This window comes from Dendrobium catenatum, unplaced genomic scaffold (genome assembly GCF_001605985.2).
Source record: "Dendrobium catenatum unplaced genomic scaffold, ASM160598v2 fragScaff_scaffold_659, whole genome shotgun sequence".
Lineage (NCBI taxonomy): Eukaryota > Viridiplantae > Streptophyta > Magnoliopsida > Asparagales > Orchidaceae > Dendrobium > Dendrobium catenatum.
The window spans coordinates 873,264-891,251 of NW_021319121.1; the positions used below are offsets into that span (position 1 = coordinate 873,264).

At 35.9% G+C, this 17,988-nt stretch overlaps 1 protein-coding gene across 1 annotated transcript; it reads right to left on the bottom strand.

Moving 5' to 3' along the window:
- Window positions 1-11,350: 11,350 nt before the first annotated feature.
- On the bottom strand, window positions 11,351-16,555 carry LOC110094746 (probable inactive receptor kinase At1g48480). The gene is made up of 2 exons (XM_020820057.2): window positions 15,136-16,555; window positions 11,351-12,393 (listed from the first exon to the last, which is right to left on the bottom strand). The coding sequence occupies exons 1-2, from the start codon at window positions 16,448-16,450 to the stop codon at window positions 11,696-11,698; spliced, it is 2,013 nt and encodes a 670-aa protein (XP_020675716.1). The 5' UTR covers window positions 16,451-16,555; the 3' UTR covers window positions 11,351-11,695.
- Between the last annotated feature and the right edge of the window lie 1,433 nt (window positions 16,556-17,988).

Here is a 17,988-nt window from a genome sequence, read left to right on the forward strand (position 1 = left end):
ACTAAATATCTCATGCATTTCCAAATTGCACTCATTCCAAGCGCAAATTATTGGGTCAGGTCACCGAATGTGTTCGGAGTCCAATGAAAATGCGCCACATCACCTCCTACTCAGCTCGGAACTGTGCTCGGTACCGAGCTCGGTACTGCTCGGTACTCAATACTTCACAATACTGAGCTCAGTAATGTGAATACCGAACATAAGTTGTGTCAGGTCACCGGACCCAATAATCTCTCCATTCCAAGACATCTAGCCAAACAGCTCCTTAGAAGATTTGAACTACATGATGACCAATCTCAATTGCCAAATCTTTGACTCTATACAGTATCTAAGCTGACCTTACCAGCTTAACAACCCAGAGTCGGTTGATTAATATATATAAAAAAAAAAAAAGAATTCAAACCATATCACTCCAGACAGTCAAATGTTCCTTCTCCCCTATGGAGTCCAAAAGCAAACAGTGAAAGGGATTGAAGTCATTTCCCCCAAATTGGATTGAATGGTCAAATGCTCATGTAAAGGCAAGCAACAGACCTTCAGAAGAGTCGGCCAATCAATCCAATCCCCACACATAAGTCAGTCAAGAAAAACGATAAGAAAGCAGTATATAAGGGGAAAAAAAAAAAAAGAGTTTGTGCCAATGCGGGATGAACATCCGTACAGCTATCCATCCAATATAGAGAATCCACTTTTGTGATCGTCACGAAAAACGTGTATGGGTCTTTTTAATCCCACCACGGCACAAAATGCGTGTATGGGTCTTTGAGATACCTGCGTTGAAGCTCACAAATTTCCTCGTAGGCATAGAAGCACATACACGGATACTTAGTAGTGTCCCCGTCACACTAAGAAAAGCGTGTACGAGGCTCACCCGCCTCGCCCCAAGCCTCAGTCGAGCTCCCTCCCACAACGCTAAAAAAAGCGTGTATAGGTGGTCTCCTCGTTGCACCGCAAACCTTGAAAACGGGATTTGGGGATTTTTTAGTTTTAGAAATCATTATACCTTGTGCGATAAATGCCAGCGACAGTATCAAGGTAACGACGATGTCAAGGAAAACATGTAATACAACGCTATCGAGTTTTTAAAATTTTTGTATATTTGTTAAAGTCTTTGGGAATTTTAAGAAAATAAATAACGTATAATTAATTTTAATATAAGGACAATTTAGTCTTTTATGGCTAAAATACTAAAGCTGATAATACAACCAAACAAAATATAGAGGATCCACTTTTGTGATCGTCACGAAAAACGTGTATGGGTCTTTTTAATCCCACCACGGCACAAAATGCGTGTATGGGTCTTTGAGATACCTGCGTTGAAGCTCACAAATTTCATCGTAGGCATAGAAGCACATACATAGATACTTAGTAGTGTCTCCGTCACACTAAGAAAAACGTGTACGAGGCTTACCCACCTCGCCCCAAGCCTCGCGTCGAGCTCCCTCCCACAACGCTAAAAAAAGCGTGTATAGGTGGTCCGCTCGTTGCACCGCAAACCCTGAAAACGGGATTTGGGGATTTTTTAGTTTTAGAAATCATTATACCTTGTGCGAGAAATGCCAGCGACAGTATCAAGGTAACGACGATGTCAAGGAGAACATGTAATACAACGCTAACGAGTTTTTAAAATTTTTCTATTTTTGTTAAAGTCTTTCGGAGTTTGAAGAAAATAAATAACGTATAATTAATTTTAATATAAGGACAATTTAGTCTTTTATGGCTAAAATACTAAAGCTGATAATACAACCAAACAAAGTATATTAGTTAATTAGGTTTGCATAAGCATATCAAAAGCAATCTAACCAAACAACCACCAATTTATATAAACAACATTTTTTATAACTCCATTTCCTCAACAACCGCTTTTAAACCAACATCTACAAAAGGAATAATAGAGCAACCAAACGAGCCTTAAAACGCAATATGCAGCAAGTCAAACAATTCTAAGCTAAAGCATGGAGGTGAACCACTTAACATTAAAGATTTTGTTTGGGACAGCTTTCATACTGCTTTCTAAAATGACTTTTTAGTACAAAAATTTTAAATTCAAGAAATTTTTGTACTGAAAAGCTGTTTGAAAATATAAGAAGAAAGCCGTCCCAAACGAAGCCTAAAAGAAAAAAAAAATTGAGGGAGTACCAAATATAGTTTTGATCGAGAGAGGCATATAAAGCACCAAAAACTGGATTGCATTATGAATTTTCATATTTAAGGACACTTTTCTCCGTGAATTCTCAAGATGAAGAACTTTTATTTTGTCCGGTCACAGGACGTAGCTCTACGTTCGGCCGCCAATAGAATAGCGTCACGCGTTCTCACTATTTACCGAGCGGCCCGACAACCCGACCCGGAACGGACCGAGGATGGCTCGGTATTTCTCGATTTTGTTAGGTATTACTCGGTATTGCTAGGTATTGGTCGATTTTGCTCGGCAATAACCAATGCCGAACAAATACCGAGCAATACAAAGCAAATACCGAGTAATACCGAGAAATACCGAGTTGTACCGAGTTTTTCTCGGCACAACTCAGTATTTCTCGAAAAACTTGAGAAAAAAAATATTCCATCACATTTAAATTGCATCCAACTAAATATCTCATGCATTTCCAAAATGCACTCATTCCAAGCGCAAATTATTGGGTCAGGTCACCGAATGTGTTCGGAGTCCAATGAAAATGCGCCACATCACCTCCTACTCAGCTCGGAACTGTGCTTGGTACCGAGCTCGGTATTTCTAGAAAAACTCGGTACAACTCAGTATTTCTAGCAAATACCGAGTTTTTCTAGAAAAACTCGGTAAGAAAAACTCGATACAACTCGGTATTTCTCGGTAATTGTCTTCACAGAGCGGTATTTCTCGTTATTGTCAAGCAATACCGAGCAATACCGAGCAAATACCGAGTAATACCTCGCAGTACGCGAACATAGCATTCCCGGGTTCCGGTCTGGGTCAAGTCGTCGGGCCACGCGGTAAAGAGTAAGAGCATGTGGCGACATATTATTGACGGCCAAACGTAGCTCTACGTCCGGTCAGAGGACGTAATAATTGTTCCAAGATGAAAGGGGTGACTTGTTGGGCTATATGAGAAGAATATTAATGAAAAACATAAAAAAAATAATGTCATAATTTCTCTGTGACTAAAAATGATTCTAAATCTGAGGACTATTTTGCATAAATAAGAGCAAAATGTTATGATATTAACTATTAAGCATTACTAATTCCAAACAAATTCAGTCAAATTAGAAATTAGCAGTGAATCAATGACTAAAAATGTATGATTTAAAATGCATAATTCAAATTTTGAAAATTTTCAATATTTAATGTAATCTTGAGAGTGTATAATCATATGAAAAAATATCTCATTATTTAAAAAATACATTCATATTTTAAGAACCACACAACAAGGATTAAGGAGTGATCATAATCTTTATATTAAGTAATGGACATTCAGAAAGGCAACACCTCCAATTCCAAGGTTCCAAATTCAACCTTATTAGTTCCCAAACTTTCATGCAATATCTTAGTCATCGATAATGTTTTCGAAGATATGAATTATGCTAAAATTTCTTTTTCTACTCATTATGAATTCTGATTGTACTATCCAAAATTACTATTAACAATGTTAAGAAAAATGCTAGACTTTACCTCCTGAATGTTAAAAAAAAATTAATTTTAAAATAAAATATGATAAGTATGTATCATGCCTTAAATACAACATATTCCTATAATGATACTGCCATCTTGGTCATCTTAACTTTATGAACTTTATAAAATTTTCTCATCATTATTCATTAATTAGAAAAAATCTACTTTGGAATTTAAAAGAAGGGGTTTTGAGCTTTTATTATGATTTGTTTCATGGTAGCTGGTGTTATCATCACTATTATTTCGCCCAGCATCTCCCACTGACTTCTCTATGTCTTATATATACTCATTTGGTATAGCTTTTCACTGTCCATGGCTAAGACTTGTGGACTCTATGCTCTATCAATTCCCTCTTCCTTCTTCTTCATTTGTTTTCTTTCTATCACAATATCCATAAATTCTTACTCTTTATGCAAAGTTCCCTCCTCAAGCCCTCTCCTCTTCTGATGGCTTCTCTTCACCTAAGTCAATTTTTCTCCCCTTAACTCTTGCTTTCCCTAACCTTGGACCTACATCTTCTAACATTGGCTCTTCTTATACTCTCCTTATGAATCTCTTGGAGAGAAACAAACTCCCTCTAAAATGGAAAACCTTTTGGACATCTCAACAAGTCAAATCTATTCATTTTGAACTATCCTTCATTTAGTACTAAGATGAAAATTTCTCCGGTGCATGCTTGATCTAGCAACTAGTATTTATAGTTAGTATACTTGCCTTAGGGGAAATACATTTTTATCTTATGATCTTGCCTGCTATATAGCAACTTTGAAAACTCAAAAATATATTTGGTCTTTGTTGACCTTTTTTATATAAGGTCATCACCTTGAAATACCCCAAACTCTTGATCATCCATCTGATGGTTGATAATCATCCAACAATCAATCAATTATACACAGTCAATCATCAACCAATCAATCACTATTTCACTTAGCTTGCATATATTTAATAAATAAATAAATCAGTCAATCCAATAAACTTTCAATCAAACTTCTAGTCAACCTTCAGTGAGCAAAAATTAATTATCCAGCCAATCAATCAATCCCTACATTTCAATCATGCACTTAAATCATATCTATATTCAATCAACACTTCAATATACTGCAATCATCAGTGATCAAACATCAATCAACAACCTTATACTATAGTTAACTAACCGAGTGTACCAGCACCCATGATCTCAATAATGGTCCAAATCATTTCACTAGGAGCTCCATATATCAAATCATGCATCACTTGCTTCATAGGTTGGTGATTGACCAAGTTGACCATTTGAGTTAGCTCAGGCTAGACCAATTGATCTCTAAGACAATCACCACCAGTTGAATACCTAAAGAACCCAGATACTCATCAAAATATTTTGAGCATTCACTTTTAGTGAGTTTGACTTGAGTAGTAACCATGGTTCAGTCGCCAGTTGACTTGGTAATCTAAACATGAATCTAGCCAAATATGGCCCGATTGGGCCTAATAACTAAATTTAGTCCAATCAAGCTCTTCAACCATTCAAGACTATCCCAATACATGGTTGATGTGCATTCAAACCCATCTTGGGTCAAACCATGGGACTTGGTCAAACCACCATGTGTGGTCAAATCCATGTATACGTTTGACCATTCACCCAAACTCGCACACCATGACTTCCAACACTTGACAATCCCTCCCAACAACAACTGCACTCCTCACTTTCCTAATCAACTTGAACAGTTGATTGGTCAAACAATCAACAAACACTCACAAGAGCTTAAAATGGTCAATTTTGCCAAAATATACCCTTTCCCTCCAAATCAAGCCACTTCAGCAGCTTAAACACCTTTTAGAACCTCCTAAACATCTTCTAAATGGATCTTAAACTTTAGATTTTAGATTAGCCCTAACCAAACTCAAGCGGTCTCCACCCCATATAAGGACAAAATAAACTTTCCAACTCTTTGTCATTGGTTTTATGCCTTCTATGCCTCCTAATTGCCTAGAGACACTTGGCAAGCATCAATGATGTCTTCTAAACCTATCCTAACAGCCCAAGGGAGCTAGGACGATTGAATTAGCCAAAAGGTACAAACCCTTCATACCATCAATTAGACTTTCTCTCACTACCTCCAAACTAGTTCCTATTTCATTTTGCCTCTACACACATCCCTTCACATTTTCTAAGCTTCCATCTAGCAGTTGCAAGCTACTAATCGAGGCCGGTGGAGTAACATGAAGAATTATGAATATTATTTAGGGCTCTATCAATCCCTAAACAAAGCTTAGGTTTTCTTTGATATAAAAATTATAAAAACCCCACTTAATATATGCAAGCATACACGCAAAATCAAGTAATATAGTGATAGAGTAGAGTATCGATCCCATGAGAAAAAAATATTTACTTGTAAATAATATTACTATATATTATAATTGCAATAACTATCATACTCAATAAAAATAAGGGTTGGTGAAGATTCGATCACTTTTGTAAAAATTAATATCAAAACAATGGATACACTTACATATTACATTCATTGCATCACAATCTAAAGTGGTGGCAACTACTGAATATGCTAATTCAGCTCCCCTCCAGGTCAACATCAAGGGTGGGTCTGTAATTACTCTTGCAACTGCTAAGTTCTCAGTTTTTTCACGTTTAACTTTTCCCCAATCAGTTGCCATGACTAAGGGAAAGTCTTATGTTAACCCTACAACGCTTATGTTCATAATCCTTGAGATGGGGTCATCTTCTAGAGTAAAGGACATGACTAAGCCTCAACGTCACAACATGAATCGTCGCATGAGGCAAAGGTTAGAGAAAACTAAACAACTACAGGAAGATGATCTGATTGATGAACTTGCTAGCATTTATGGTTGTCATCGTTCATGTCAAAAGTGGTTGATGATCTTATTGCTATTGATGTTAGTCAACATCATTGGCAATGCTGGGTGACAATATTATTGAGGTCGAAATGACTTATGAGTCAATGTTGTTGACGACGGTGAGATTAATGATTAATGTCAAAGTCATGCATTGCCTTATCTCAACCTTGTTTTGTGATGTTAATCATCTTGTATTGGCAATTAGGGTTTTCAATTTTCTCTTCTAGATTCCTTCATGTGACCTAATCCTCTCCCCATAATATGTAAAAATTATATCTATTTATAAATTTTTAAATGGAGACATTCCAGTTATTTTCTCTAAAAATAATAACAATGTGTTATACAATCCATATTGATTCTCTTATTCATAGAACAATTTATATACAACTTAATATTGTAATGTTATTAGTATTGAACAATCTTGAGCTCATTTATTCCATAGTATTGATCATAAGCACATAATATTCGAAGATCATTTGCTCTCTCACATGAAGTCTTGAAATTCCTGATAGTACTTTCAAATTTACGTGCATTTCGACTAGGATCACGACACTTATTTCATGTCTAGATTCTTTTCATCAAAACATTTGATTCCGTTGTAGCTTCATCAAAAACAAAATTTAGATGGTCAAATGTTGATTTTGAAAATTTCTTATTGAACTACTAATGTCAAATTTACAACAATTCAGATTATTATAAATTGATTGATGTATAATAAATTTATAGATAATTAAGAATTTGCTATAAATTAATAATTTACAAGGAAAACTTTTTATATTCAAATTTCGTGAGCTTACTTTTCCAACAAGACAAAAAATGGTCAATTTTATGAAGCGAATTCAATTAAGGCGTCGTGTCCTTTATTTTTCGCTATTTTTAATAGGCTAATACTTTGAAGGTTGACAGCGTCATATATTGGATGAAAATTTTGATAAAAAAACTCAGTCAAAATATTGTAATGGTTGAATTTTGATTCTAAACATGGAAATAAAAATAAAGAAGAACAGCATCTTTTCATTATTTTTGGTAAATATTTTGCTATAATTTTTTATCCACATATGCATCTTATTTTTCTTAAGAAAATTTGATTTTATATGTCTCATAATAGTGGAAAATGAAGCCCGGCAATTCATTTTGGATTAAGTTACCTCTTTTTGTATATGAGGACTGATTATTGAAGTTCGTCTATTCAAGCATGGCCCGGGCAATGATGAGGAGGTTTTCTGCTCTCCATCTGGTCGGCTTGGCTTATTGGCAATCACTAGTGGTGTATCTTTGTATTCTGCTTGGTGGCCTTTGTTACGGATGAGCGGCTATGCTTATCCATTTTGTGACATCAACTGTGTGTCCTGATACTTGTTTCCTCTTCTGGATGACCCCTGCCTACGGTTTGGGTGGTTGCAGAAAGTTCGCCATTAACTGAGCCCGACTGGTTTGTATCCTTGTGTCTTCGTTAATATATGTTGTTCCGACATGGCTATTTTTGTCATATATGTGTTGCTTTGTTCTTTGTTGGATTTGCTTGTATCTTTTCTTTATTGTTGAAATAAATTCTCCTTTTAGTTAAAAAAGAAAAGGACTCCTCTTCTTGTGTGCAATAGATCATATCAAGTTGGTGAGCCCTCACGAGCTTATAATGCTAAATCCTTCTCTTCACATGCCTCGATCCCATCTACGATCACGAATGAGCTCCCATTGTGAAATTGTCCGCACATCATTGATTTTATTGACGACCTTCCACTATGAAATCATTCCTCACACATTATTGATCCCATACAAGAGTCTTCAAATCCCCTTCTCACATGTTCCCTTCTTGCAAGTGGTGATCATGTGAAAACCTTTTTTTTTTTAACCTAAAGCAAATTTTATTATATAAAGGACCAATATAATACCTGGCCAAAGCACAAGAACAGGCCAATGAAAATAAAAGTACAACAACAGGATTATAATGCTCGTAAGGGCCAAAAGTCTGAAAACATATAAGTTAGACAGACTCAGATCGCCACCTGATTGCCAGACATGAGCCATCCAAGGAGGAATAAAAGGAAGTATCCAAAAATCGAAATCCAGCAAAACGGAAACCTCCACCAAGGTTGCCAACCAAGCCAACTGAAGGAAACCTGCTTCATCATTATCCAGATTCTAAATCGGTTCAAACTAGGTTTGAATCTCATTCAAACAATATCCAGATTCAAACAATTTATGTCAAGATGGGCTTCGAAATGCGGTCCACAACTAAAAAAAATAGAAATAATTTGATTTAAATTAATTTTCAAGCATATGTCTTCCAAAAAATAAATAATATGTACTATATTTTTAATTTTTAAATAAGATGCATCTCTACTCTCTTATCTAGATTGTTATAAACCGATGTTAACTTCTTCTTCTTCTTTTTTTAGATTGTTATAAACCGATTTTAACTTTTTTTTTTTTTTTTTTTTTTTTTTTCCATATTAGAGGATTCGAGCATGGGCAAGATCATGAGGGTAAGATTAGGGGTAATTTCTCTTATGTTGACCAACTAATCTGTGAGAGATTATTACGTGCGGAGTCCGGACCCAAAGAACTATCCAGTTACGTGACCGTGAACAAAAAAAAATGCAATTATTGTTCACAAGTGCGTTTCAGTAAGTGTGTTTTTACTCCGCTTTTATTGTTCAGAATTAAAAAACTAAATGATTATCTGAATCCGAACTTCGCACTTAATAATCTCTCCTAATATGCAACCCCATCTCATTAAAAAAACTTCTTAACAAGAAGCTTTCAGGTCAACCATGGAATCCTCCATGCTACTGACATGTACTTTGGCTATAAATTTTCTCAACACAATCATGTGAACTTCATCAGCATCATACAGACTTTTCACTTATATTTATTTAATGAGCACAAATGTAAGGAGCATTTATTTACAAAGCAAGCATTCATAGCTTTCCAGTGGAGGCATGGGCAGCTCAAACTTCTCAGATTTTTTTATTTTTTAGGGTTTACTAACCATCATTTTCACAGGCAGACTCTTCAATTAAAATAAAGACATTCAGGCTGAGACAACCTAACATATTCTTTCATCCCAATCCAGCTTTCTCATTGGTTGAGCATTTTCATCAGATGTATTAATTTAATTGCTTGAATTTATTTGAAAAAAACAATTTACAATATTATATCCAAACATCTTTATTTACAATATCTAACATATTGACATTTTGCTTTTATTTTATTTTTGTTAGTTTTGTGTGAAATCAAAAATCAGATTGTGCTGTTGACACGAATCTCAATTTCGTCAGTCGAACTTATCGGGTGTTGCAAGGAGTCACCATTTCTTTTCGTGAAACCATAATATGATGTGGTGTTATTACTCGAGCCTGCATTTGGTTGGAAACAAACAGCGGAGCGTCGTGACGTTGATAGTCAAGCTGGAGACAGAGAGTTGAGCATTGCGAAGCTCCAAACCCTAGCGTCACGTCACGGCACTGTGAGTCGAGCTGGGCGATTTTTCTTCTCGTTTTTCATATTTAACTTGAATGGTTCAATCCCTTAGTGCAGTTGAAATGTCTCTTTGTCAGTTATGTACAAAATGTTGCAAGAAGTGAAGAGAGACAAGCAGAGAGAGAGAAAGAGAACCATACAATTTCTCCCATTTTCATAGTGAGTTTCTTGATGTGATTTTAGTTCCACATCTGTTCATTTCCTTCGCTTTCTTTTCTTGCTCATTTCGCTGCGTGATTTTAGTTCCCCAACATTCTTATTACAAACAAATCATAACATTTTCATATTGAAAAAAAAATTGAAAAGAGTAAAATCAAATGGAACTAACATCATCTTTGACCTGTGTTAATTTTTTTATGCAATAATTTATAACTAATGCTAGCGGTAATAAAAATTTATAATTTACTTTCATGAGGTAGGTATTAATGGATTTTCACATGATAGATGGCAGATAAACATTCCTTCAACAACAGCTATCAGCACCAATAGAATGAGAAAAACAATTAAATTGAACCCAATCACCAACCACCATTATTATACAATCCAATAGCCAAATATTTCAAAATGTCGTAGCTTATCTTCAATGGAACTCTATTTTTCTTTTTTCACGTGCTTCTTTGTGAAGGTAACAATCTCTTTCTCGTTTCACGCGCTTCTGCGAAGCTAATCATAGTGCGAAAGTAATCTTTTTTGTGTAGGTGAACAGTCCGCTACCAATATTGACGTCGCACTGTTCACCTACCAATTTTTGGCGTGAGATTTAAAATTCGAATGCAGCGATTCGCGTATGGCATACAATAATATGCAATTCGATTGGAGATGATCTTACCTACTATATTTGTAGTAAGATTTCACATACATTTTTATCTTACATAAATTCCCTTTAATTAGATATTAAATTGAAAATTAACCCAATCTTTTACCCTAAACTTTGAAAATGATAGGTAATGAACCCTAATTTTAAACATTTAAGTCACATATTTCTCTAATAATAATATCTTAACGGATTTAAAAAGGGGACGATTACATGTATACCATACAATTCTTACTAACTTACCAAGCTCTTACATCAGAAATTTAATATTTATTTTTATAACACTCAAATCTTTAAATCATATCAAAATTATTATTAACTCATTTAAATTTTATTTGGGATCATTTTTTTATTGTTTTCTAGAATAATTTTTTAATATAAAGTTTTTTAGTCCCAAACTAAAGCTTCGTGTGGGATGACTTTCTTCCTGCTTCTTAAAACATCTTTTTAGTACAAAAATTAAAACTTTTATACTAAAAAATTGCTGTAAGAAGCAATAAAAAAGCCGTTCAAACGAAACCTATCCCTAAATATACAACACAAACAAAACACCCGGCTTGGAAATAAATAATAGAGTACACAATTTTATAATCACATCATTCTGATCAGTGCAATGCTTCCAAACAACAACAAGAACATTCTAACTGCCATGAAAAAGCAGACTAAAAAGCTAAAAGAAAAAGGTCACCTAGTTTAAAAACAAGAGCAAAGGAAAAAATTTTAAAAAAGGAAAGGAGTTCATCCTTGAACTCCTGGAAGGGATGAAATCTTTCAGTAATACAAGATAAACATGGAGGACAATCTCTACTGCGATAATAGAATGAAAAAACCAAGAGGAATCGCTTGACCTGATCACCAATGAAATTGAAATGAAAGAAACATATTAAAACACTTAACAAAGTTCATGAATCCGCACCTGCAGATTTGGTATGCTCCACAGAATCAGTCAGTTGAGAAGACTGATCGTTAGAAGTGACCTCAGTGTCACTTGGTTCCAGCTGCTGGTGCCTCTGTTCTTGGATATTGGCAGTAGCTCCGGTTAATGAACGGATCCGTTCGATCCGGGCTACGACCTCGGCCATGGCGGGTCGACTGTCAGGATACTGAGCTGCACAGTCTATGGCAAGCTGCAACAGCTGAACCATCTCATCCTCCACATTCTGGTACCTAAGTAGCTCCAGATCGAAAACTTCTGATGACCACTCCTCCCTAACTACTGACTGCACCCACCGCGGGAGATCGACGCCTTCCTCATTGAGGAGGGCCTGCGCGGGGGCCTTGCCGGTGAGCAGCTCGAGCAGCAGGACCCCGAAGCTGTAGACATCAGCCTTCTGCGAGACCTTGCGGATGTCAGTAACTTCTGGTGCTCTGTAACCGGCAATGCGGCTCGTGGTGGTGCTTGGTCCAACAAGAGTTGCGAGCCCATGGTCAGAAACGCGAGCTTCGTAGGTTTTGGTAAGGAGGACGTTGGAGGACTTGATGTTGCCATGGGAAACTGTGGGGCTTTGTGAATGGATGTACTCAATGCCACGAGCAGCACCAAGAGCAATGGACAATCTTGTCTCCCAATTTAGGGGTGTTCTTCCAGATCCTCTGTTGCCTGTAAGATGGCAAATAACACATATTAACATACATATCCATAGAAAATAATGTACCTCAAGGCTCAGAGAGATTATTACGTGCGGTGTCCGGACCCTCTGAAGGTGAATCCGGACGCGCTACGTTACCCGGATGCACCGGGCCCCACATAACGTGGCGCGTTCGGATTCGAATCCGAACGAATCCGGGCGCTGCACGTAATAATTTTCCCAAGGCTCGAGAAACTCTCTTGCAACTCAGATAGCATTAATTTATCCCTACCCAGACCCTTTAGAAGCAGGAAACACTATCAATCTTGCAAATTATAGTTAAAAAATATACTAGCCAAAGAATCTGCATTTATTCAAAACACAAAAAAAAAATCATGTGCAAGATCCTTTGAGCAAATACAAAGAAACAACAACATCAAATCTTTATCTCACTACATGGAGGAGGCAAATACAAAGAAAGAATATGCAATTATATATGATAAGAAATTACAAATAGTACCGTGGCTGGATGAATTTTAGAGATTAAAGATTATTTAATCCTTCTCACCTAAAAGCTTAAATAGAACCCTTTGAATTAGGAATAGAGGGTTTTAGGCTTTGTTTGGTTGTGTTGTGCTGCGATGTGTTTAGCTGTGCTGGTGCTATGGAGTAATGCAGATAACTACTTGGAAAGATAGTCTAAAATGCTATAAGAGTTGAAGTTGTTCAGCAAAAAGCTGTTTTGGAACTGATATGAGTGACTAGATGACTGAAAAAATATTAGTATAAATTATATAATACTATAATAGTATACATTATCTCATATTTAATGAGATAAATACTTGGAAAGATAGCCTAAAATGCTATAAGATTTGAAGTTTTTTGGTAAAAAAAACCTATTTTGGCACTGATATGAGTGACTAGATGACTGAAAAAAAAAAATATTATTATAAATTATCTGATGCTATAACATTATAATTTAATTATAAATATTGACTAATTAATTACAAAATAATGAAGATGTTTATTTAAAAAATGAAACAGCTAAATTTCACAAAAATAATTTTCTATAAATCCAGCTAAACCAACATTCTAAGAAACATACAATTGAACTTTTTTTTCATAGTTAGTTTCACCAAATGCCTTAAAATTGAGTTTGCTATTCAAGAAAGCATAAAGCCTGAATAAAACAACCCTTGGCAAATCCCAAATTTCCACCTAATTATGAAATCCCGGCAATATTTATTGGATAAAATAAATCTAACCAAAGGAAGAGAGAAAGAGAAATGAAAGAAATGAGCAAGAAGATGAAAAGATAATAAACATCAACAAAATAATTGGTGTTATCCATATTTGTAGCTGATTTAATGAATTCTCATTCTTCAATTATTCCCATTCAGTGTTTCATAGAGTGTTAACTCTAAAAGAAAAGAGAGATTACTTTAAAAATAATTTATAATATAACCAACAAAAATTTAATCAACTAATGATACTTACATAATTAGATCACTAATTCACTACTTAATATGGTAATCAGCTCTAAAAATATGCAATAGAGCTAGACGGTTATTTTGTAGATTTAATTAATCAATTAAAAGCATAATTAGGGATGTTTATTCTATGAGTTGATTAGTTCTTCATAATAGTCAAAAAATACACATGGGTTAGTTTTATAATAAGTTTCAAGTAATACAATAAGATAATGTGAAATATAATGATTATTTAATAGCTCAACTACCTGCTGATAATTTCATAAAACATGTATAGAACTAATTACCAATATATTAGTGATGACTTAATAATACCATGTTTTGATTAATGTTTAAATGATAATCAATTAATCATGATTGTCTACAACAAGCATTCAATTAGTAGCTACCAACTACAACTATCTACTAAATAAATGAGTTAAGTCACTTAAATATAGCTGCAATGCACAATGATTAGGAAATAATTAACTGTACTTACTACCGAATTGATTTTCTTGAGTAGCTAATATTATGATAAGTAGCTAATAAATTAAGTTTGCTAGCTATCATTTATCTTCAATTAGTAGCAACATTTGTACAGATACGGCCCATAGTACAAATTAACTGCGGCACTACATACTTCTTGAGTAACCCTTTGTAAGAATAGCAACGCACAACACAGTTCAGTAGCATCACAACATTACTAAATCAAAGCCCAAGTCCTCAGTTCTGGTGCTGTAAAGATAGACAAAAACAAAAAGCTTGAAAGTGATGATTTTGGTTTACTTCCCAAACCTAGATTCTAGACCATGTATATCAACTAACATTAGAATAGAAAATTACAAACAATCACGGTAAATTATTAGGTGCGGACATCCAACGGACTACGGAGAGAACTGTCCGGTCTTCTCTCTAGAAAGCGCAGTCAAAGTGCAATCAAAGCGCATCTGCTACAGTAACTGCACTTTTACTATAGATAGAGAGAAAACCGGACGATTCTCTCCGTCCCGTGGCTGCACCTAATAATTTCTCATCGCAGGCTAAATTTCGAAATCAAGGAAGTATTAAAACCCCACAAGTCCAGGTTTTTAGCATATTTTAACATAATTGTTAAGGAAATTATAAACTTGAAACAAGCAAACCCTTCTAACCTATCTCTAAAACGGTTATCATTCAGTGACATGATTCTATATTCAGCAAGCAATGCCTTAAAGGTCCTTTCATAATTACTCAAAAAAATGTCATTACTAGTGATTGTAGAAGGGGTAGAGATGAGGAGGGAGAGAGAGAGAGAGGAGGTTTTACCATGTAACAGAGCGGAGAGACTCCCCATGGACATATAATCATAAACAAGAAGCTTCTCATCCTTGCTGAAGTAATAAGCTTTGAGAGGCACCAAATTCTCATGGTCCATGGATCCCACCGCTTCTATCTTTTCCCTAAACTCCTGCTCCACCAAATTCACATCCCTCAGCCGCTTCACGGCCACTACCGCCCCGATTTCCAACAATGCCTTGTAGGCCGTTCCAAACGTCCCCTTCCCCAATACCTCAGCCGAGGCACGCAGCAAATCTTCCAAATCAAACTGTCCATCTCCCGCCCTTCCAAAGAACACCAACCTCTTACCAATGTCCGGCTTCTTCTCTGCCGCCACTCCCGTTGCAGCCGCCACCGCCGCCACCTCACCCCTCTCCCTACCACCGGCCACTGCCTCCGGCGGCTTTGCTGCCACCGCCGCGGCCTCCACTGCCCTAGTCTTACTCCCGCCGCTTCTACGGCACACGAACACCAAAAGAATCAGTAGTATGAGCACCACTGCGGCCGATCCAACAGCTATTCCAGCGATGGCGCCACCAGAGAGCTTACTTCCGCTGCCGTCGGAGGAAGTACGGCCTCCGCCTTTTCCTCCGGGGATCCCTGCAGGCCCCGGTGCCGGACCTGGCGAGATCTCCCCGGGACACGGAGCCAGCGGGCCGCCGCACAGCGACATCCCTATAAACGAACTCGCAGGCATCTTCTTAAGCCCGGAAGGAACCGAGCCATTCAGCCGATTGTACGATACGTTGAACTGCTCGAGATATGGTGGATCGATGTTCGGGATGCTGCCCTCAAGTTGATTCCTCTCAAGGTACAGCGTCCTGAGGCGAGAGAGATTCCCAAACGCCGGTGAGATCTGGCCAGTGAAGCCATTCCCGGCGAGATTCAAGCGAATAAGTTTCTGCAACTTGAAAAGGGCCGAAGGAATGTCGCCAGAAAAACGATTGTCCTGCAAATAGAGGCTGCGGAGTTCACCGGCACCGCCGAGGTCAGACGGTAGGCTGCCGGAGAGACCGTTATACCGAAGGCTGAGGGTACGGAGGGCGGTGAGGTTACCAATGGTACCGGTGGGGATCGCGCCTATGAGGCCGACGGCGGGGAGACGGAGGGTGTCGACGCGGTTCTGTAAGCATCGGACGCCCTGCCATGTGCAGGGCGAGTCTGTGACGTTCCACCGCAGCACGGCGCGGCCGACGGCATCGCGGAGGCCAAGTAGAGCGGCACGGTCGGAGGTGAGATCAGGTGCTCCACCGCCGAGGAACGAGAAGAGGAGGAAGGCGAGGAAGAGCGGCTGCAAATCCATCTGAACGGTGAGCTGAAGGAGGAGGAAGGAGAAGTCCTATGCTACCCGCTCCTCATTCTTGACAGAGCTGACAGAGAAGCAGAAGTTGTCTAGGCGCTATACTGCTATAAAACCCGAGTCTTTTTAACTCTTCATTTTTCTATTTACCTAAATATTTTATTTTTCTGAACTGAATATAATATTTCTATTTTTTAAAATAAATATAATCATTTATTTGACATTTTCAAATTCAAACTCCTCATTCTTGACAGAGCTGACAGAGAAGCAGAAGTTGTCTAGGCGCTATACTGCTATAAAACCCGAGTCTTTTTAACTCTTCATTTTTCTATTTACCTAAATATTTTATTTTTCTGAACTGAATATAATATTTCTATTTTTTAAAATAAATATAATCATTTATTTGACATATTCAAATTCAAACTTTTAAATCTAATAAAAAAAAAGCTTATTTTTTAATAATTTCTAATCCAATCTTTTTTAGATCTACTTTTATTTTTTTAATATATAAATCATGTCTAATACATCTACTTTCTTTATTTTTTTTTATCTTTTTATTATTATTGTTTTTTATTTTTATATCCTAATCTAGTCATCAAAAGAGGACATTTTATGTTACCAAATCATTTAAGACAACTCTCTAAATTTTACCCCTAAATCCTAATTTTAAAAATAAAAAATATTTTGTTTTTAAAATTAAAAAAATATTCTAAATATAAATATATATAAAAAAATTTAAATTCTTAATAGCATAACTAGCTTAACATGTTTGTTAAATTTATTATATTAAGAATTATTTTAATGAATATTGATTAAACAAATGAAATCAAATTATTTTTCAAATTTTAATAAATAATTATAATTTATGAAAATTAGTTTTATTTACGTAATTAATAAATTAATATTTTGGCTATAAATGCTAATTATTTATTTTTATCTTTAATTCAAATTAGAGAGAAATTTATAAAAAAAAAATCGTTTATTATTTATTAGTTATTTTAAATGAAAACCGTAGCCTCAGCCTCCCATTTTCGTCGTGGGTCAATGATTAGATTGGGTCGGCTTTAGGAAAGCGGCTAAAGCGCTAAGACCTGTCTAGAATGGCGTGGATTAAAGAGAAAAGGGCGTGCGATTATCAATGAGGAAGAATCTATGCATTGTCTTATTTCCTACCTTGGAGCGTAAAAAAGGAAACTATTTGAATAAGAATATAATTAAAAACTAAATTAACGCAAATCTAATATATAAAGAATTAATTAATTGTAAATTATATATGACTAAAAAATTTTAGATTAAAATATTTTACTAAGATTTTATTTGGGACTTATTGCTTTGTTTATTAAGATTGCAATCATAATTTTTATTTAGTCAAATTATACTTAAAAGTTACTTTTTACATTTTACAGCAACTTTAAAAATTTAATTTCTTTATAGTAGCTTTATAAAGCAATAATAAAATTATACCAAACAATTTTCTTACTATTTCATAAAGCATTTTTCTAGTATACATTTTTTTTTTTTTTTGAATTTGAAATATAAGG

Coding starts and splice junctions, on each gene's coding strand:
- LOC110094746 (XM_020820057.2), bottom strand. CDS start 16,450: ATGGATTTGCAGCCGCTCTTCCTCGCCTTCCTCCTCTTCTCGTTCCTC. Junction 12,394..15,135: donor TCTCTCCGCTCTGTTACATG/GTAAAACCTCCT, acceptor GCCATCTTACAG/GCAACAGAGGATCTGGAAGA.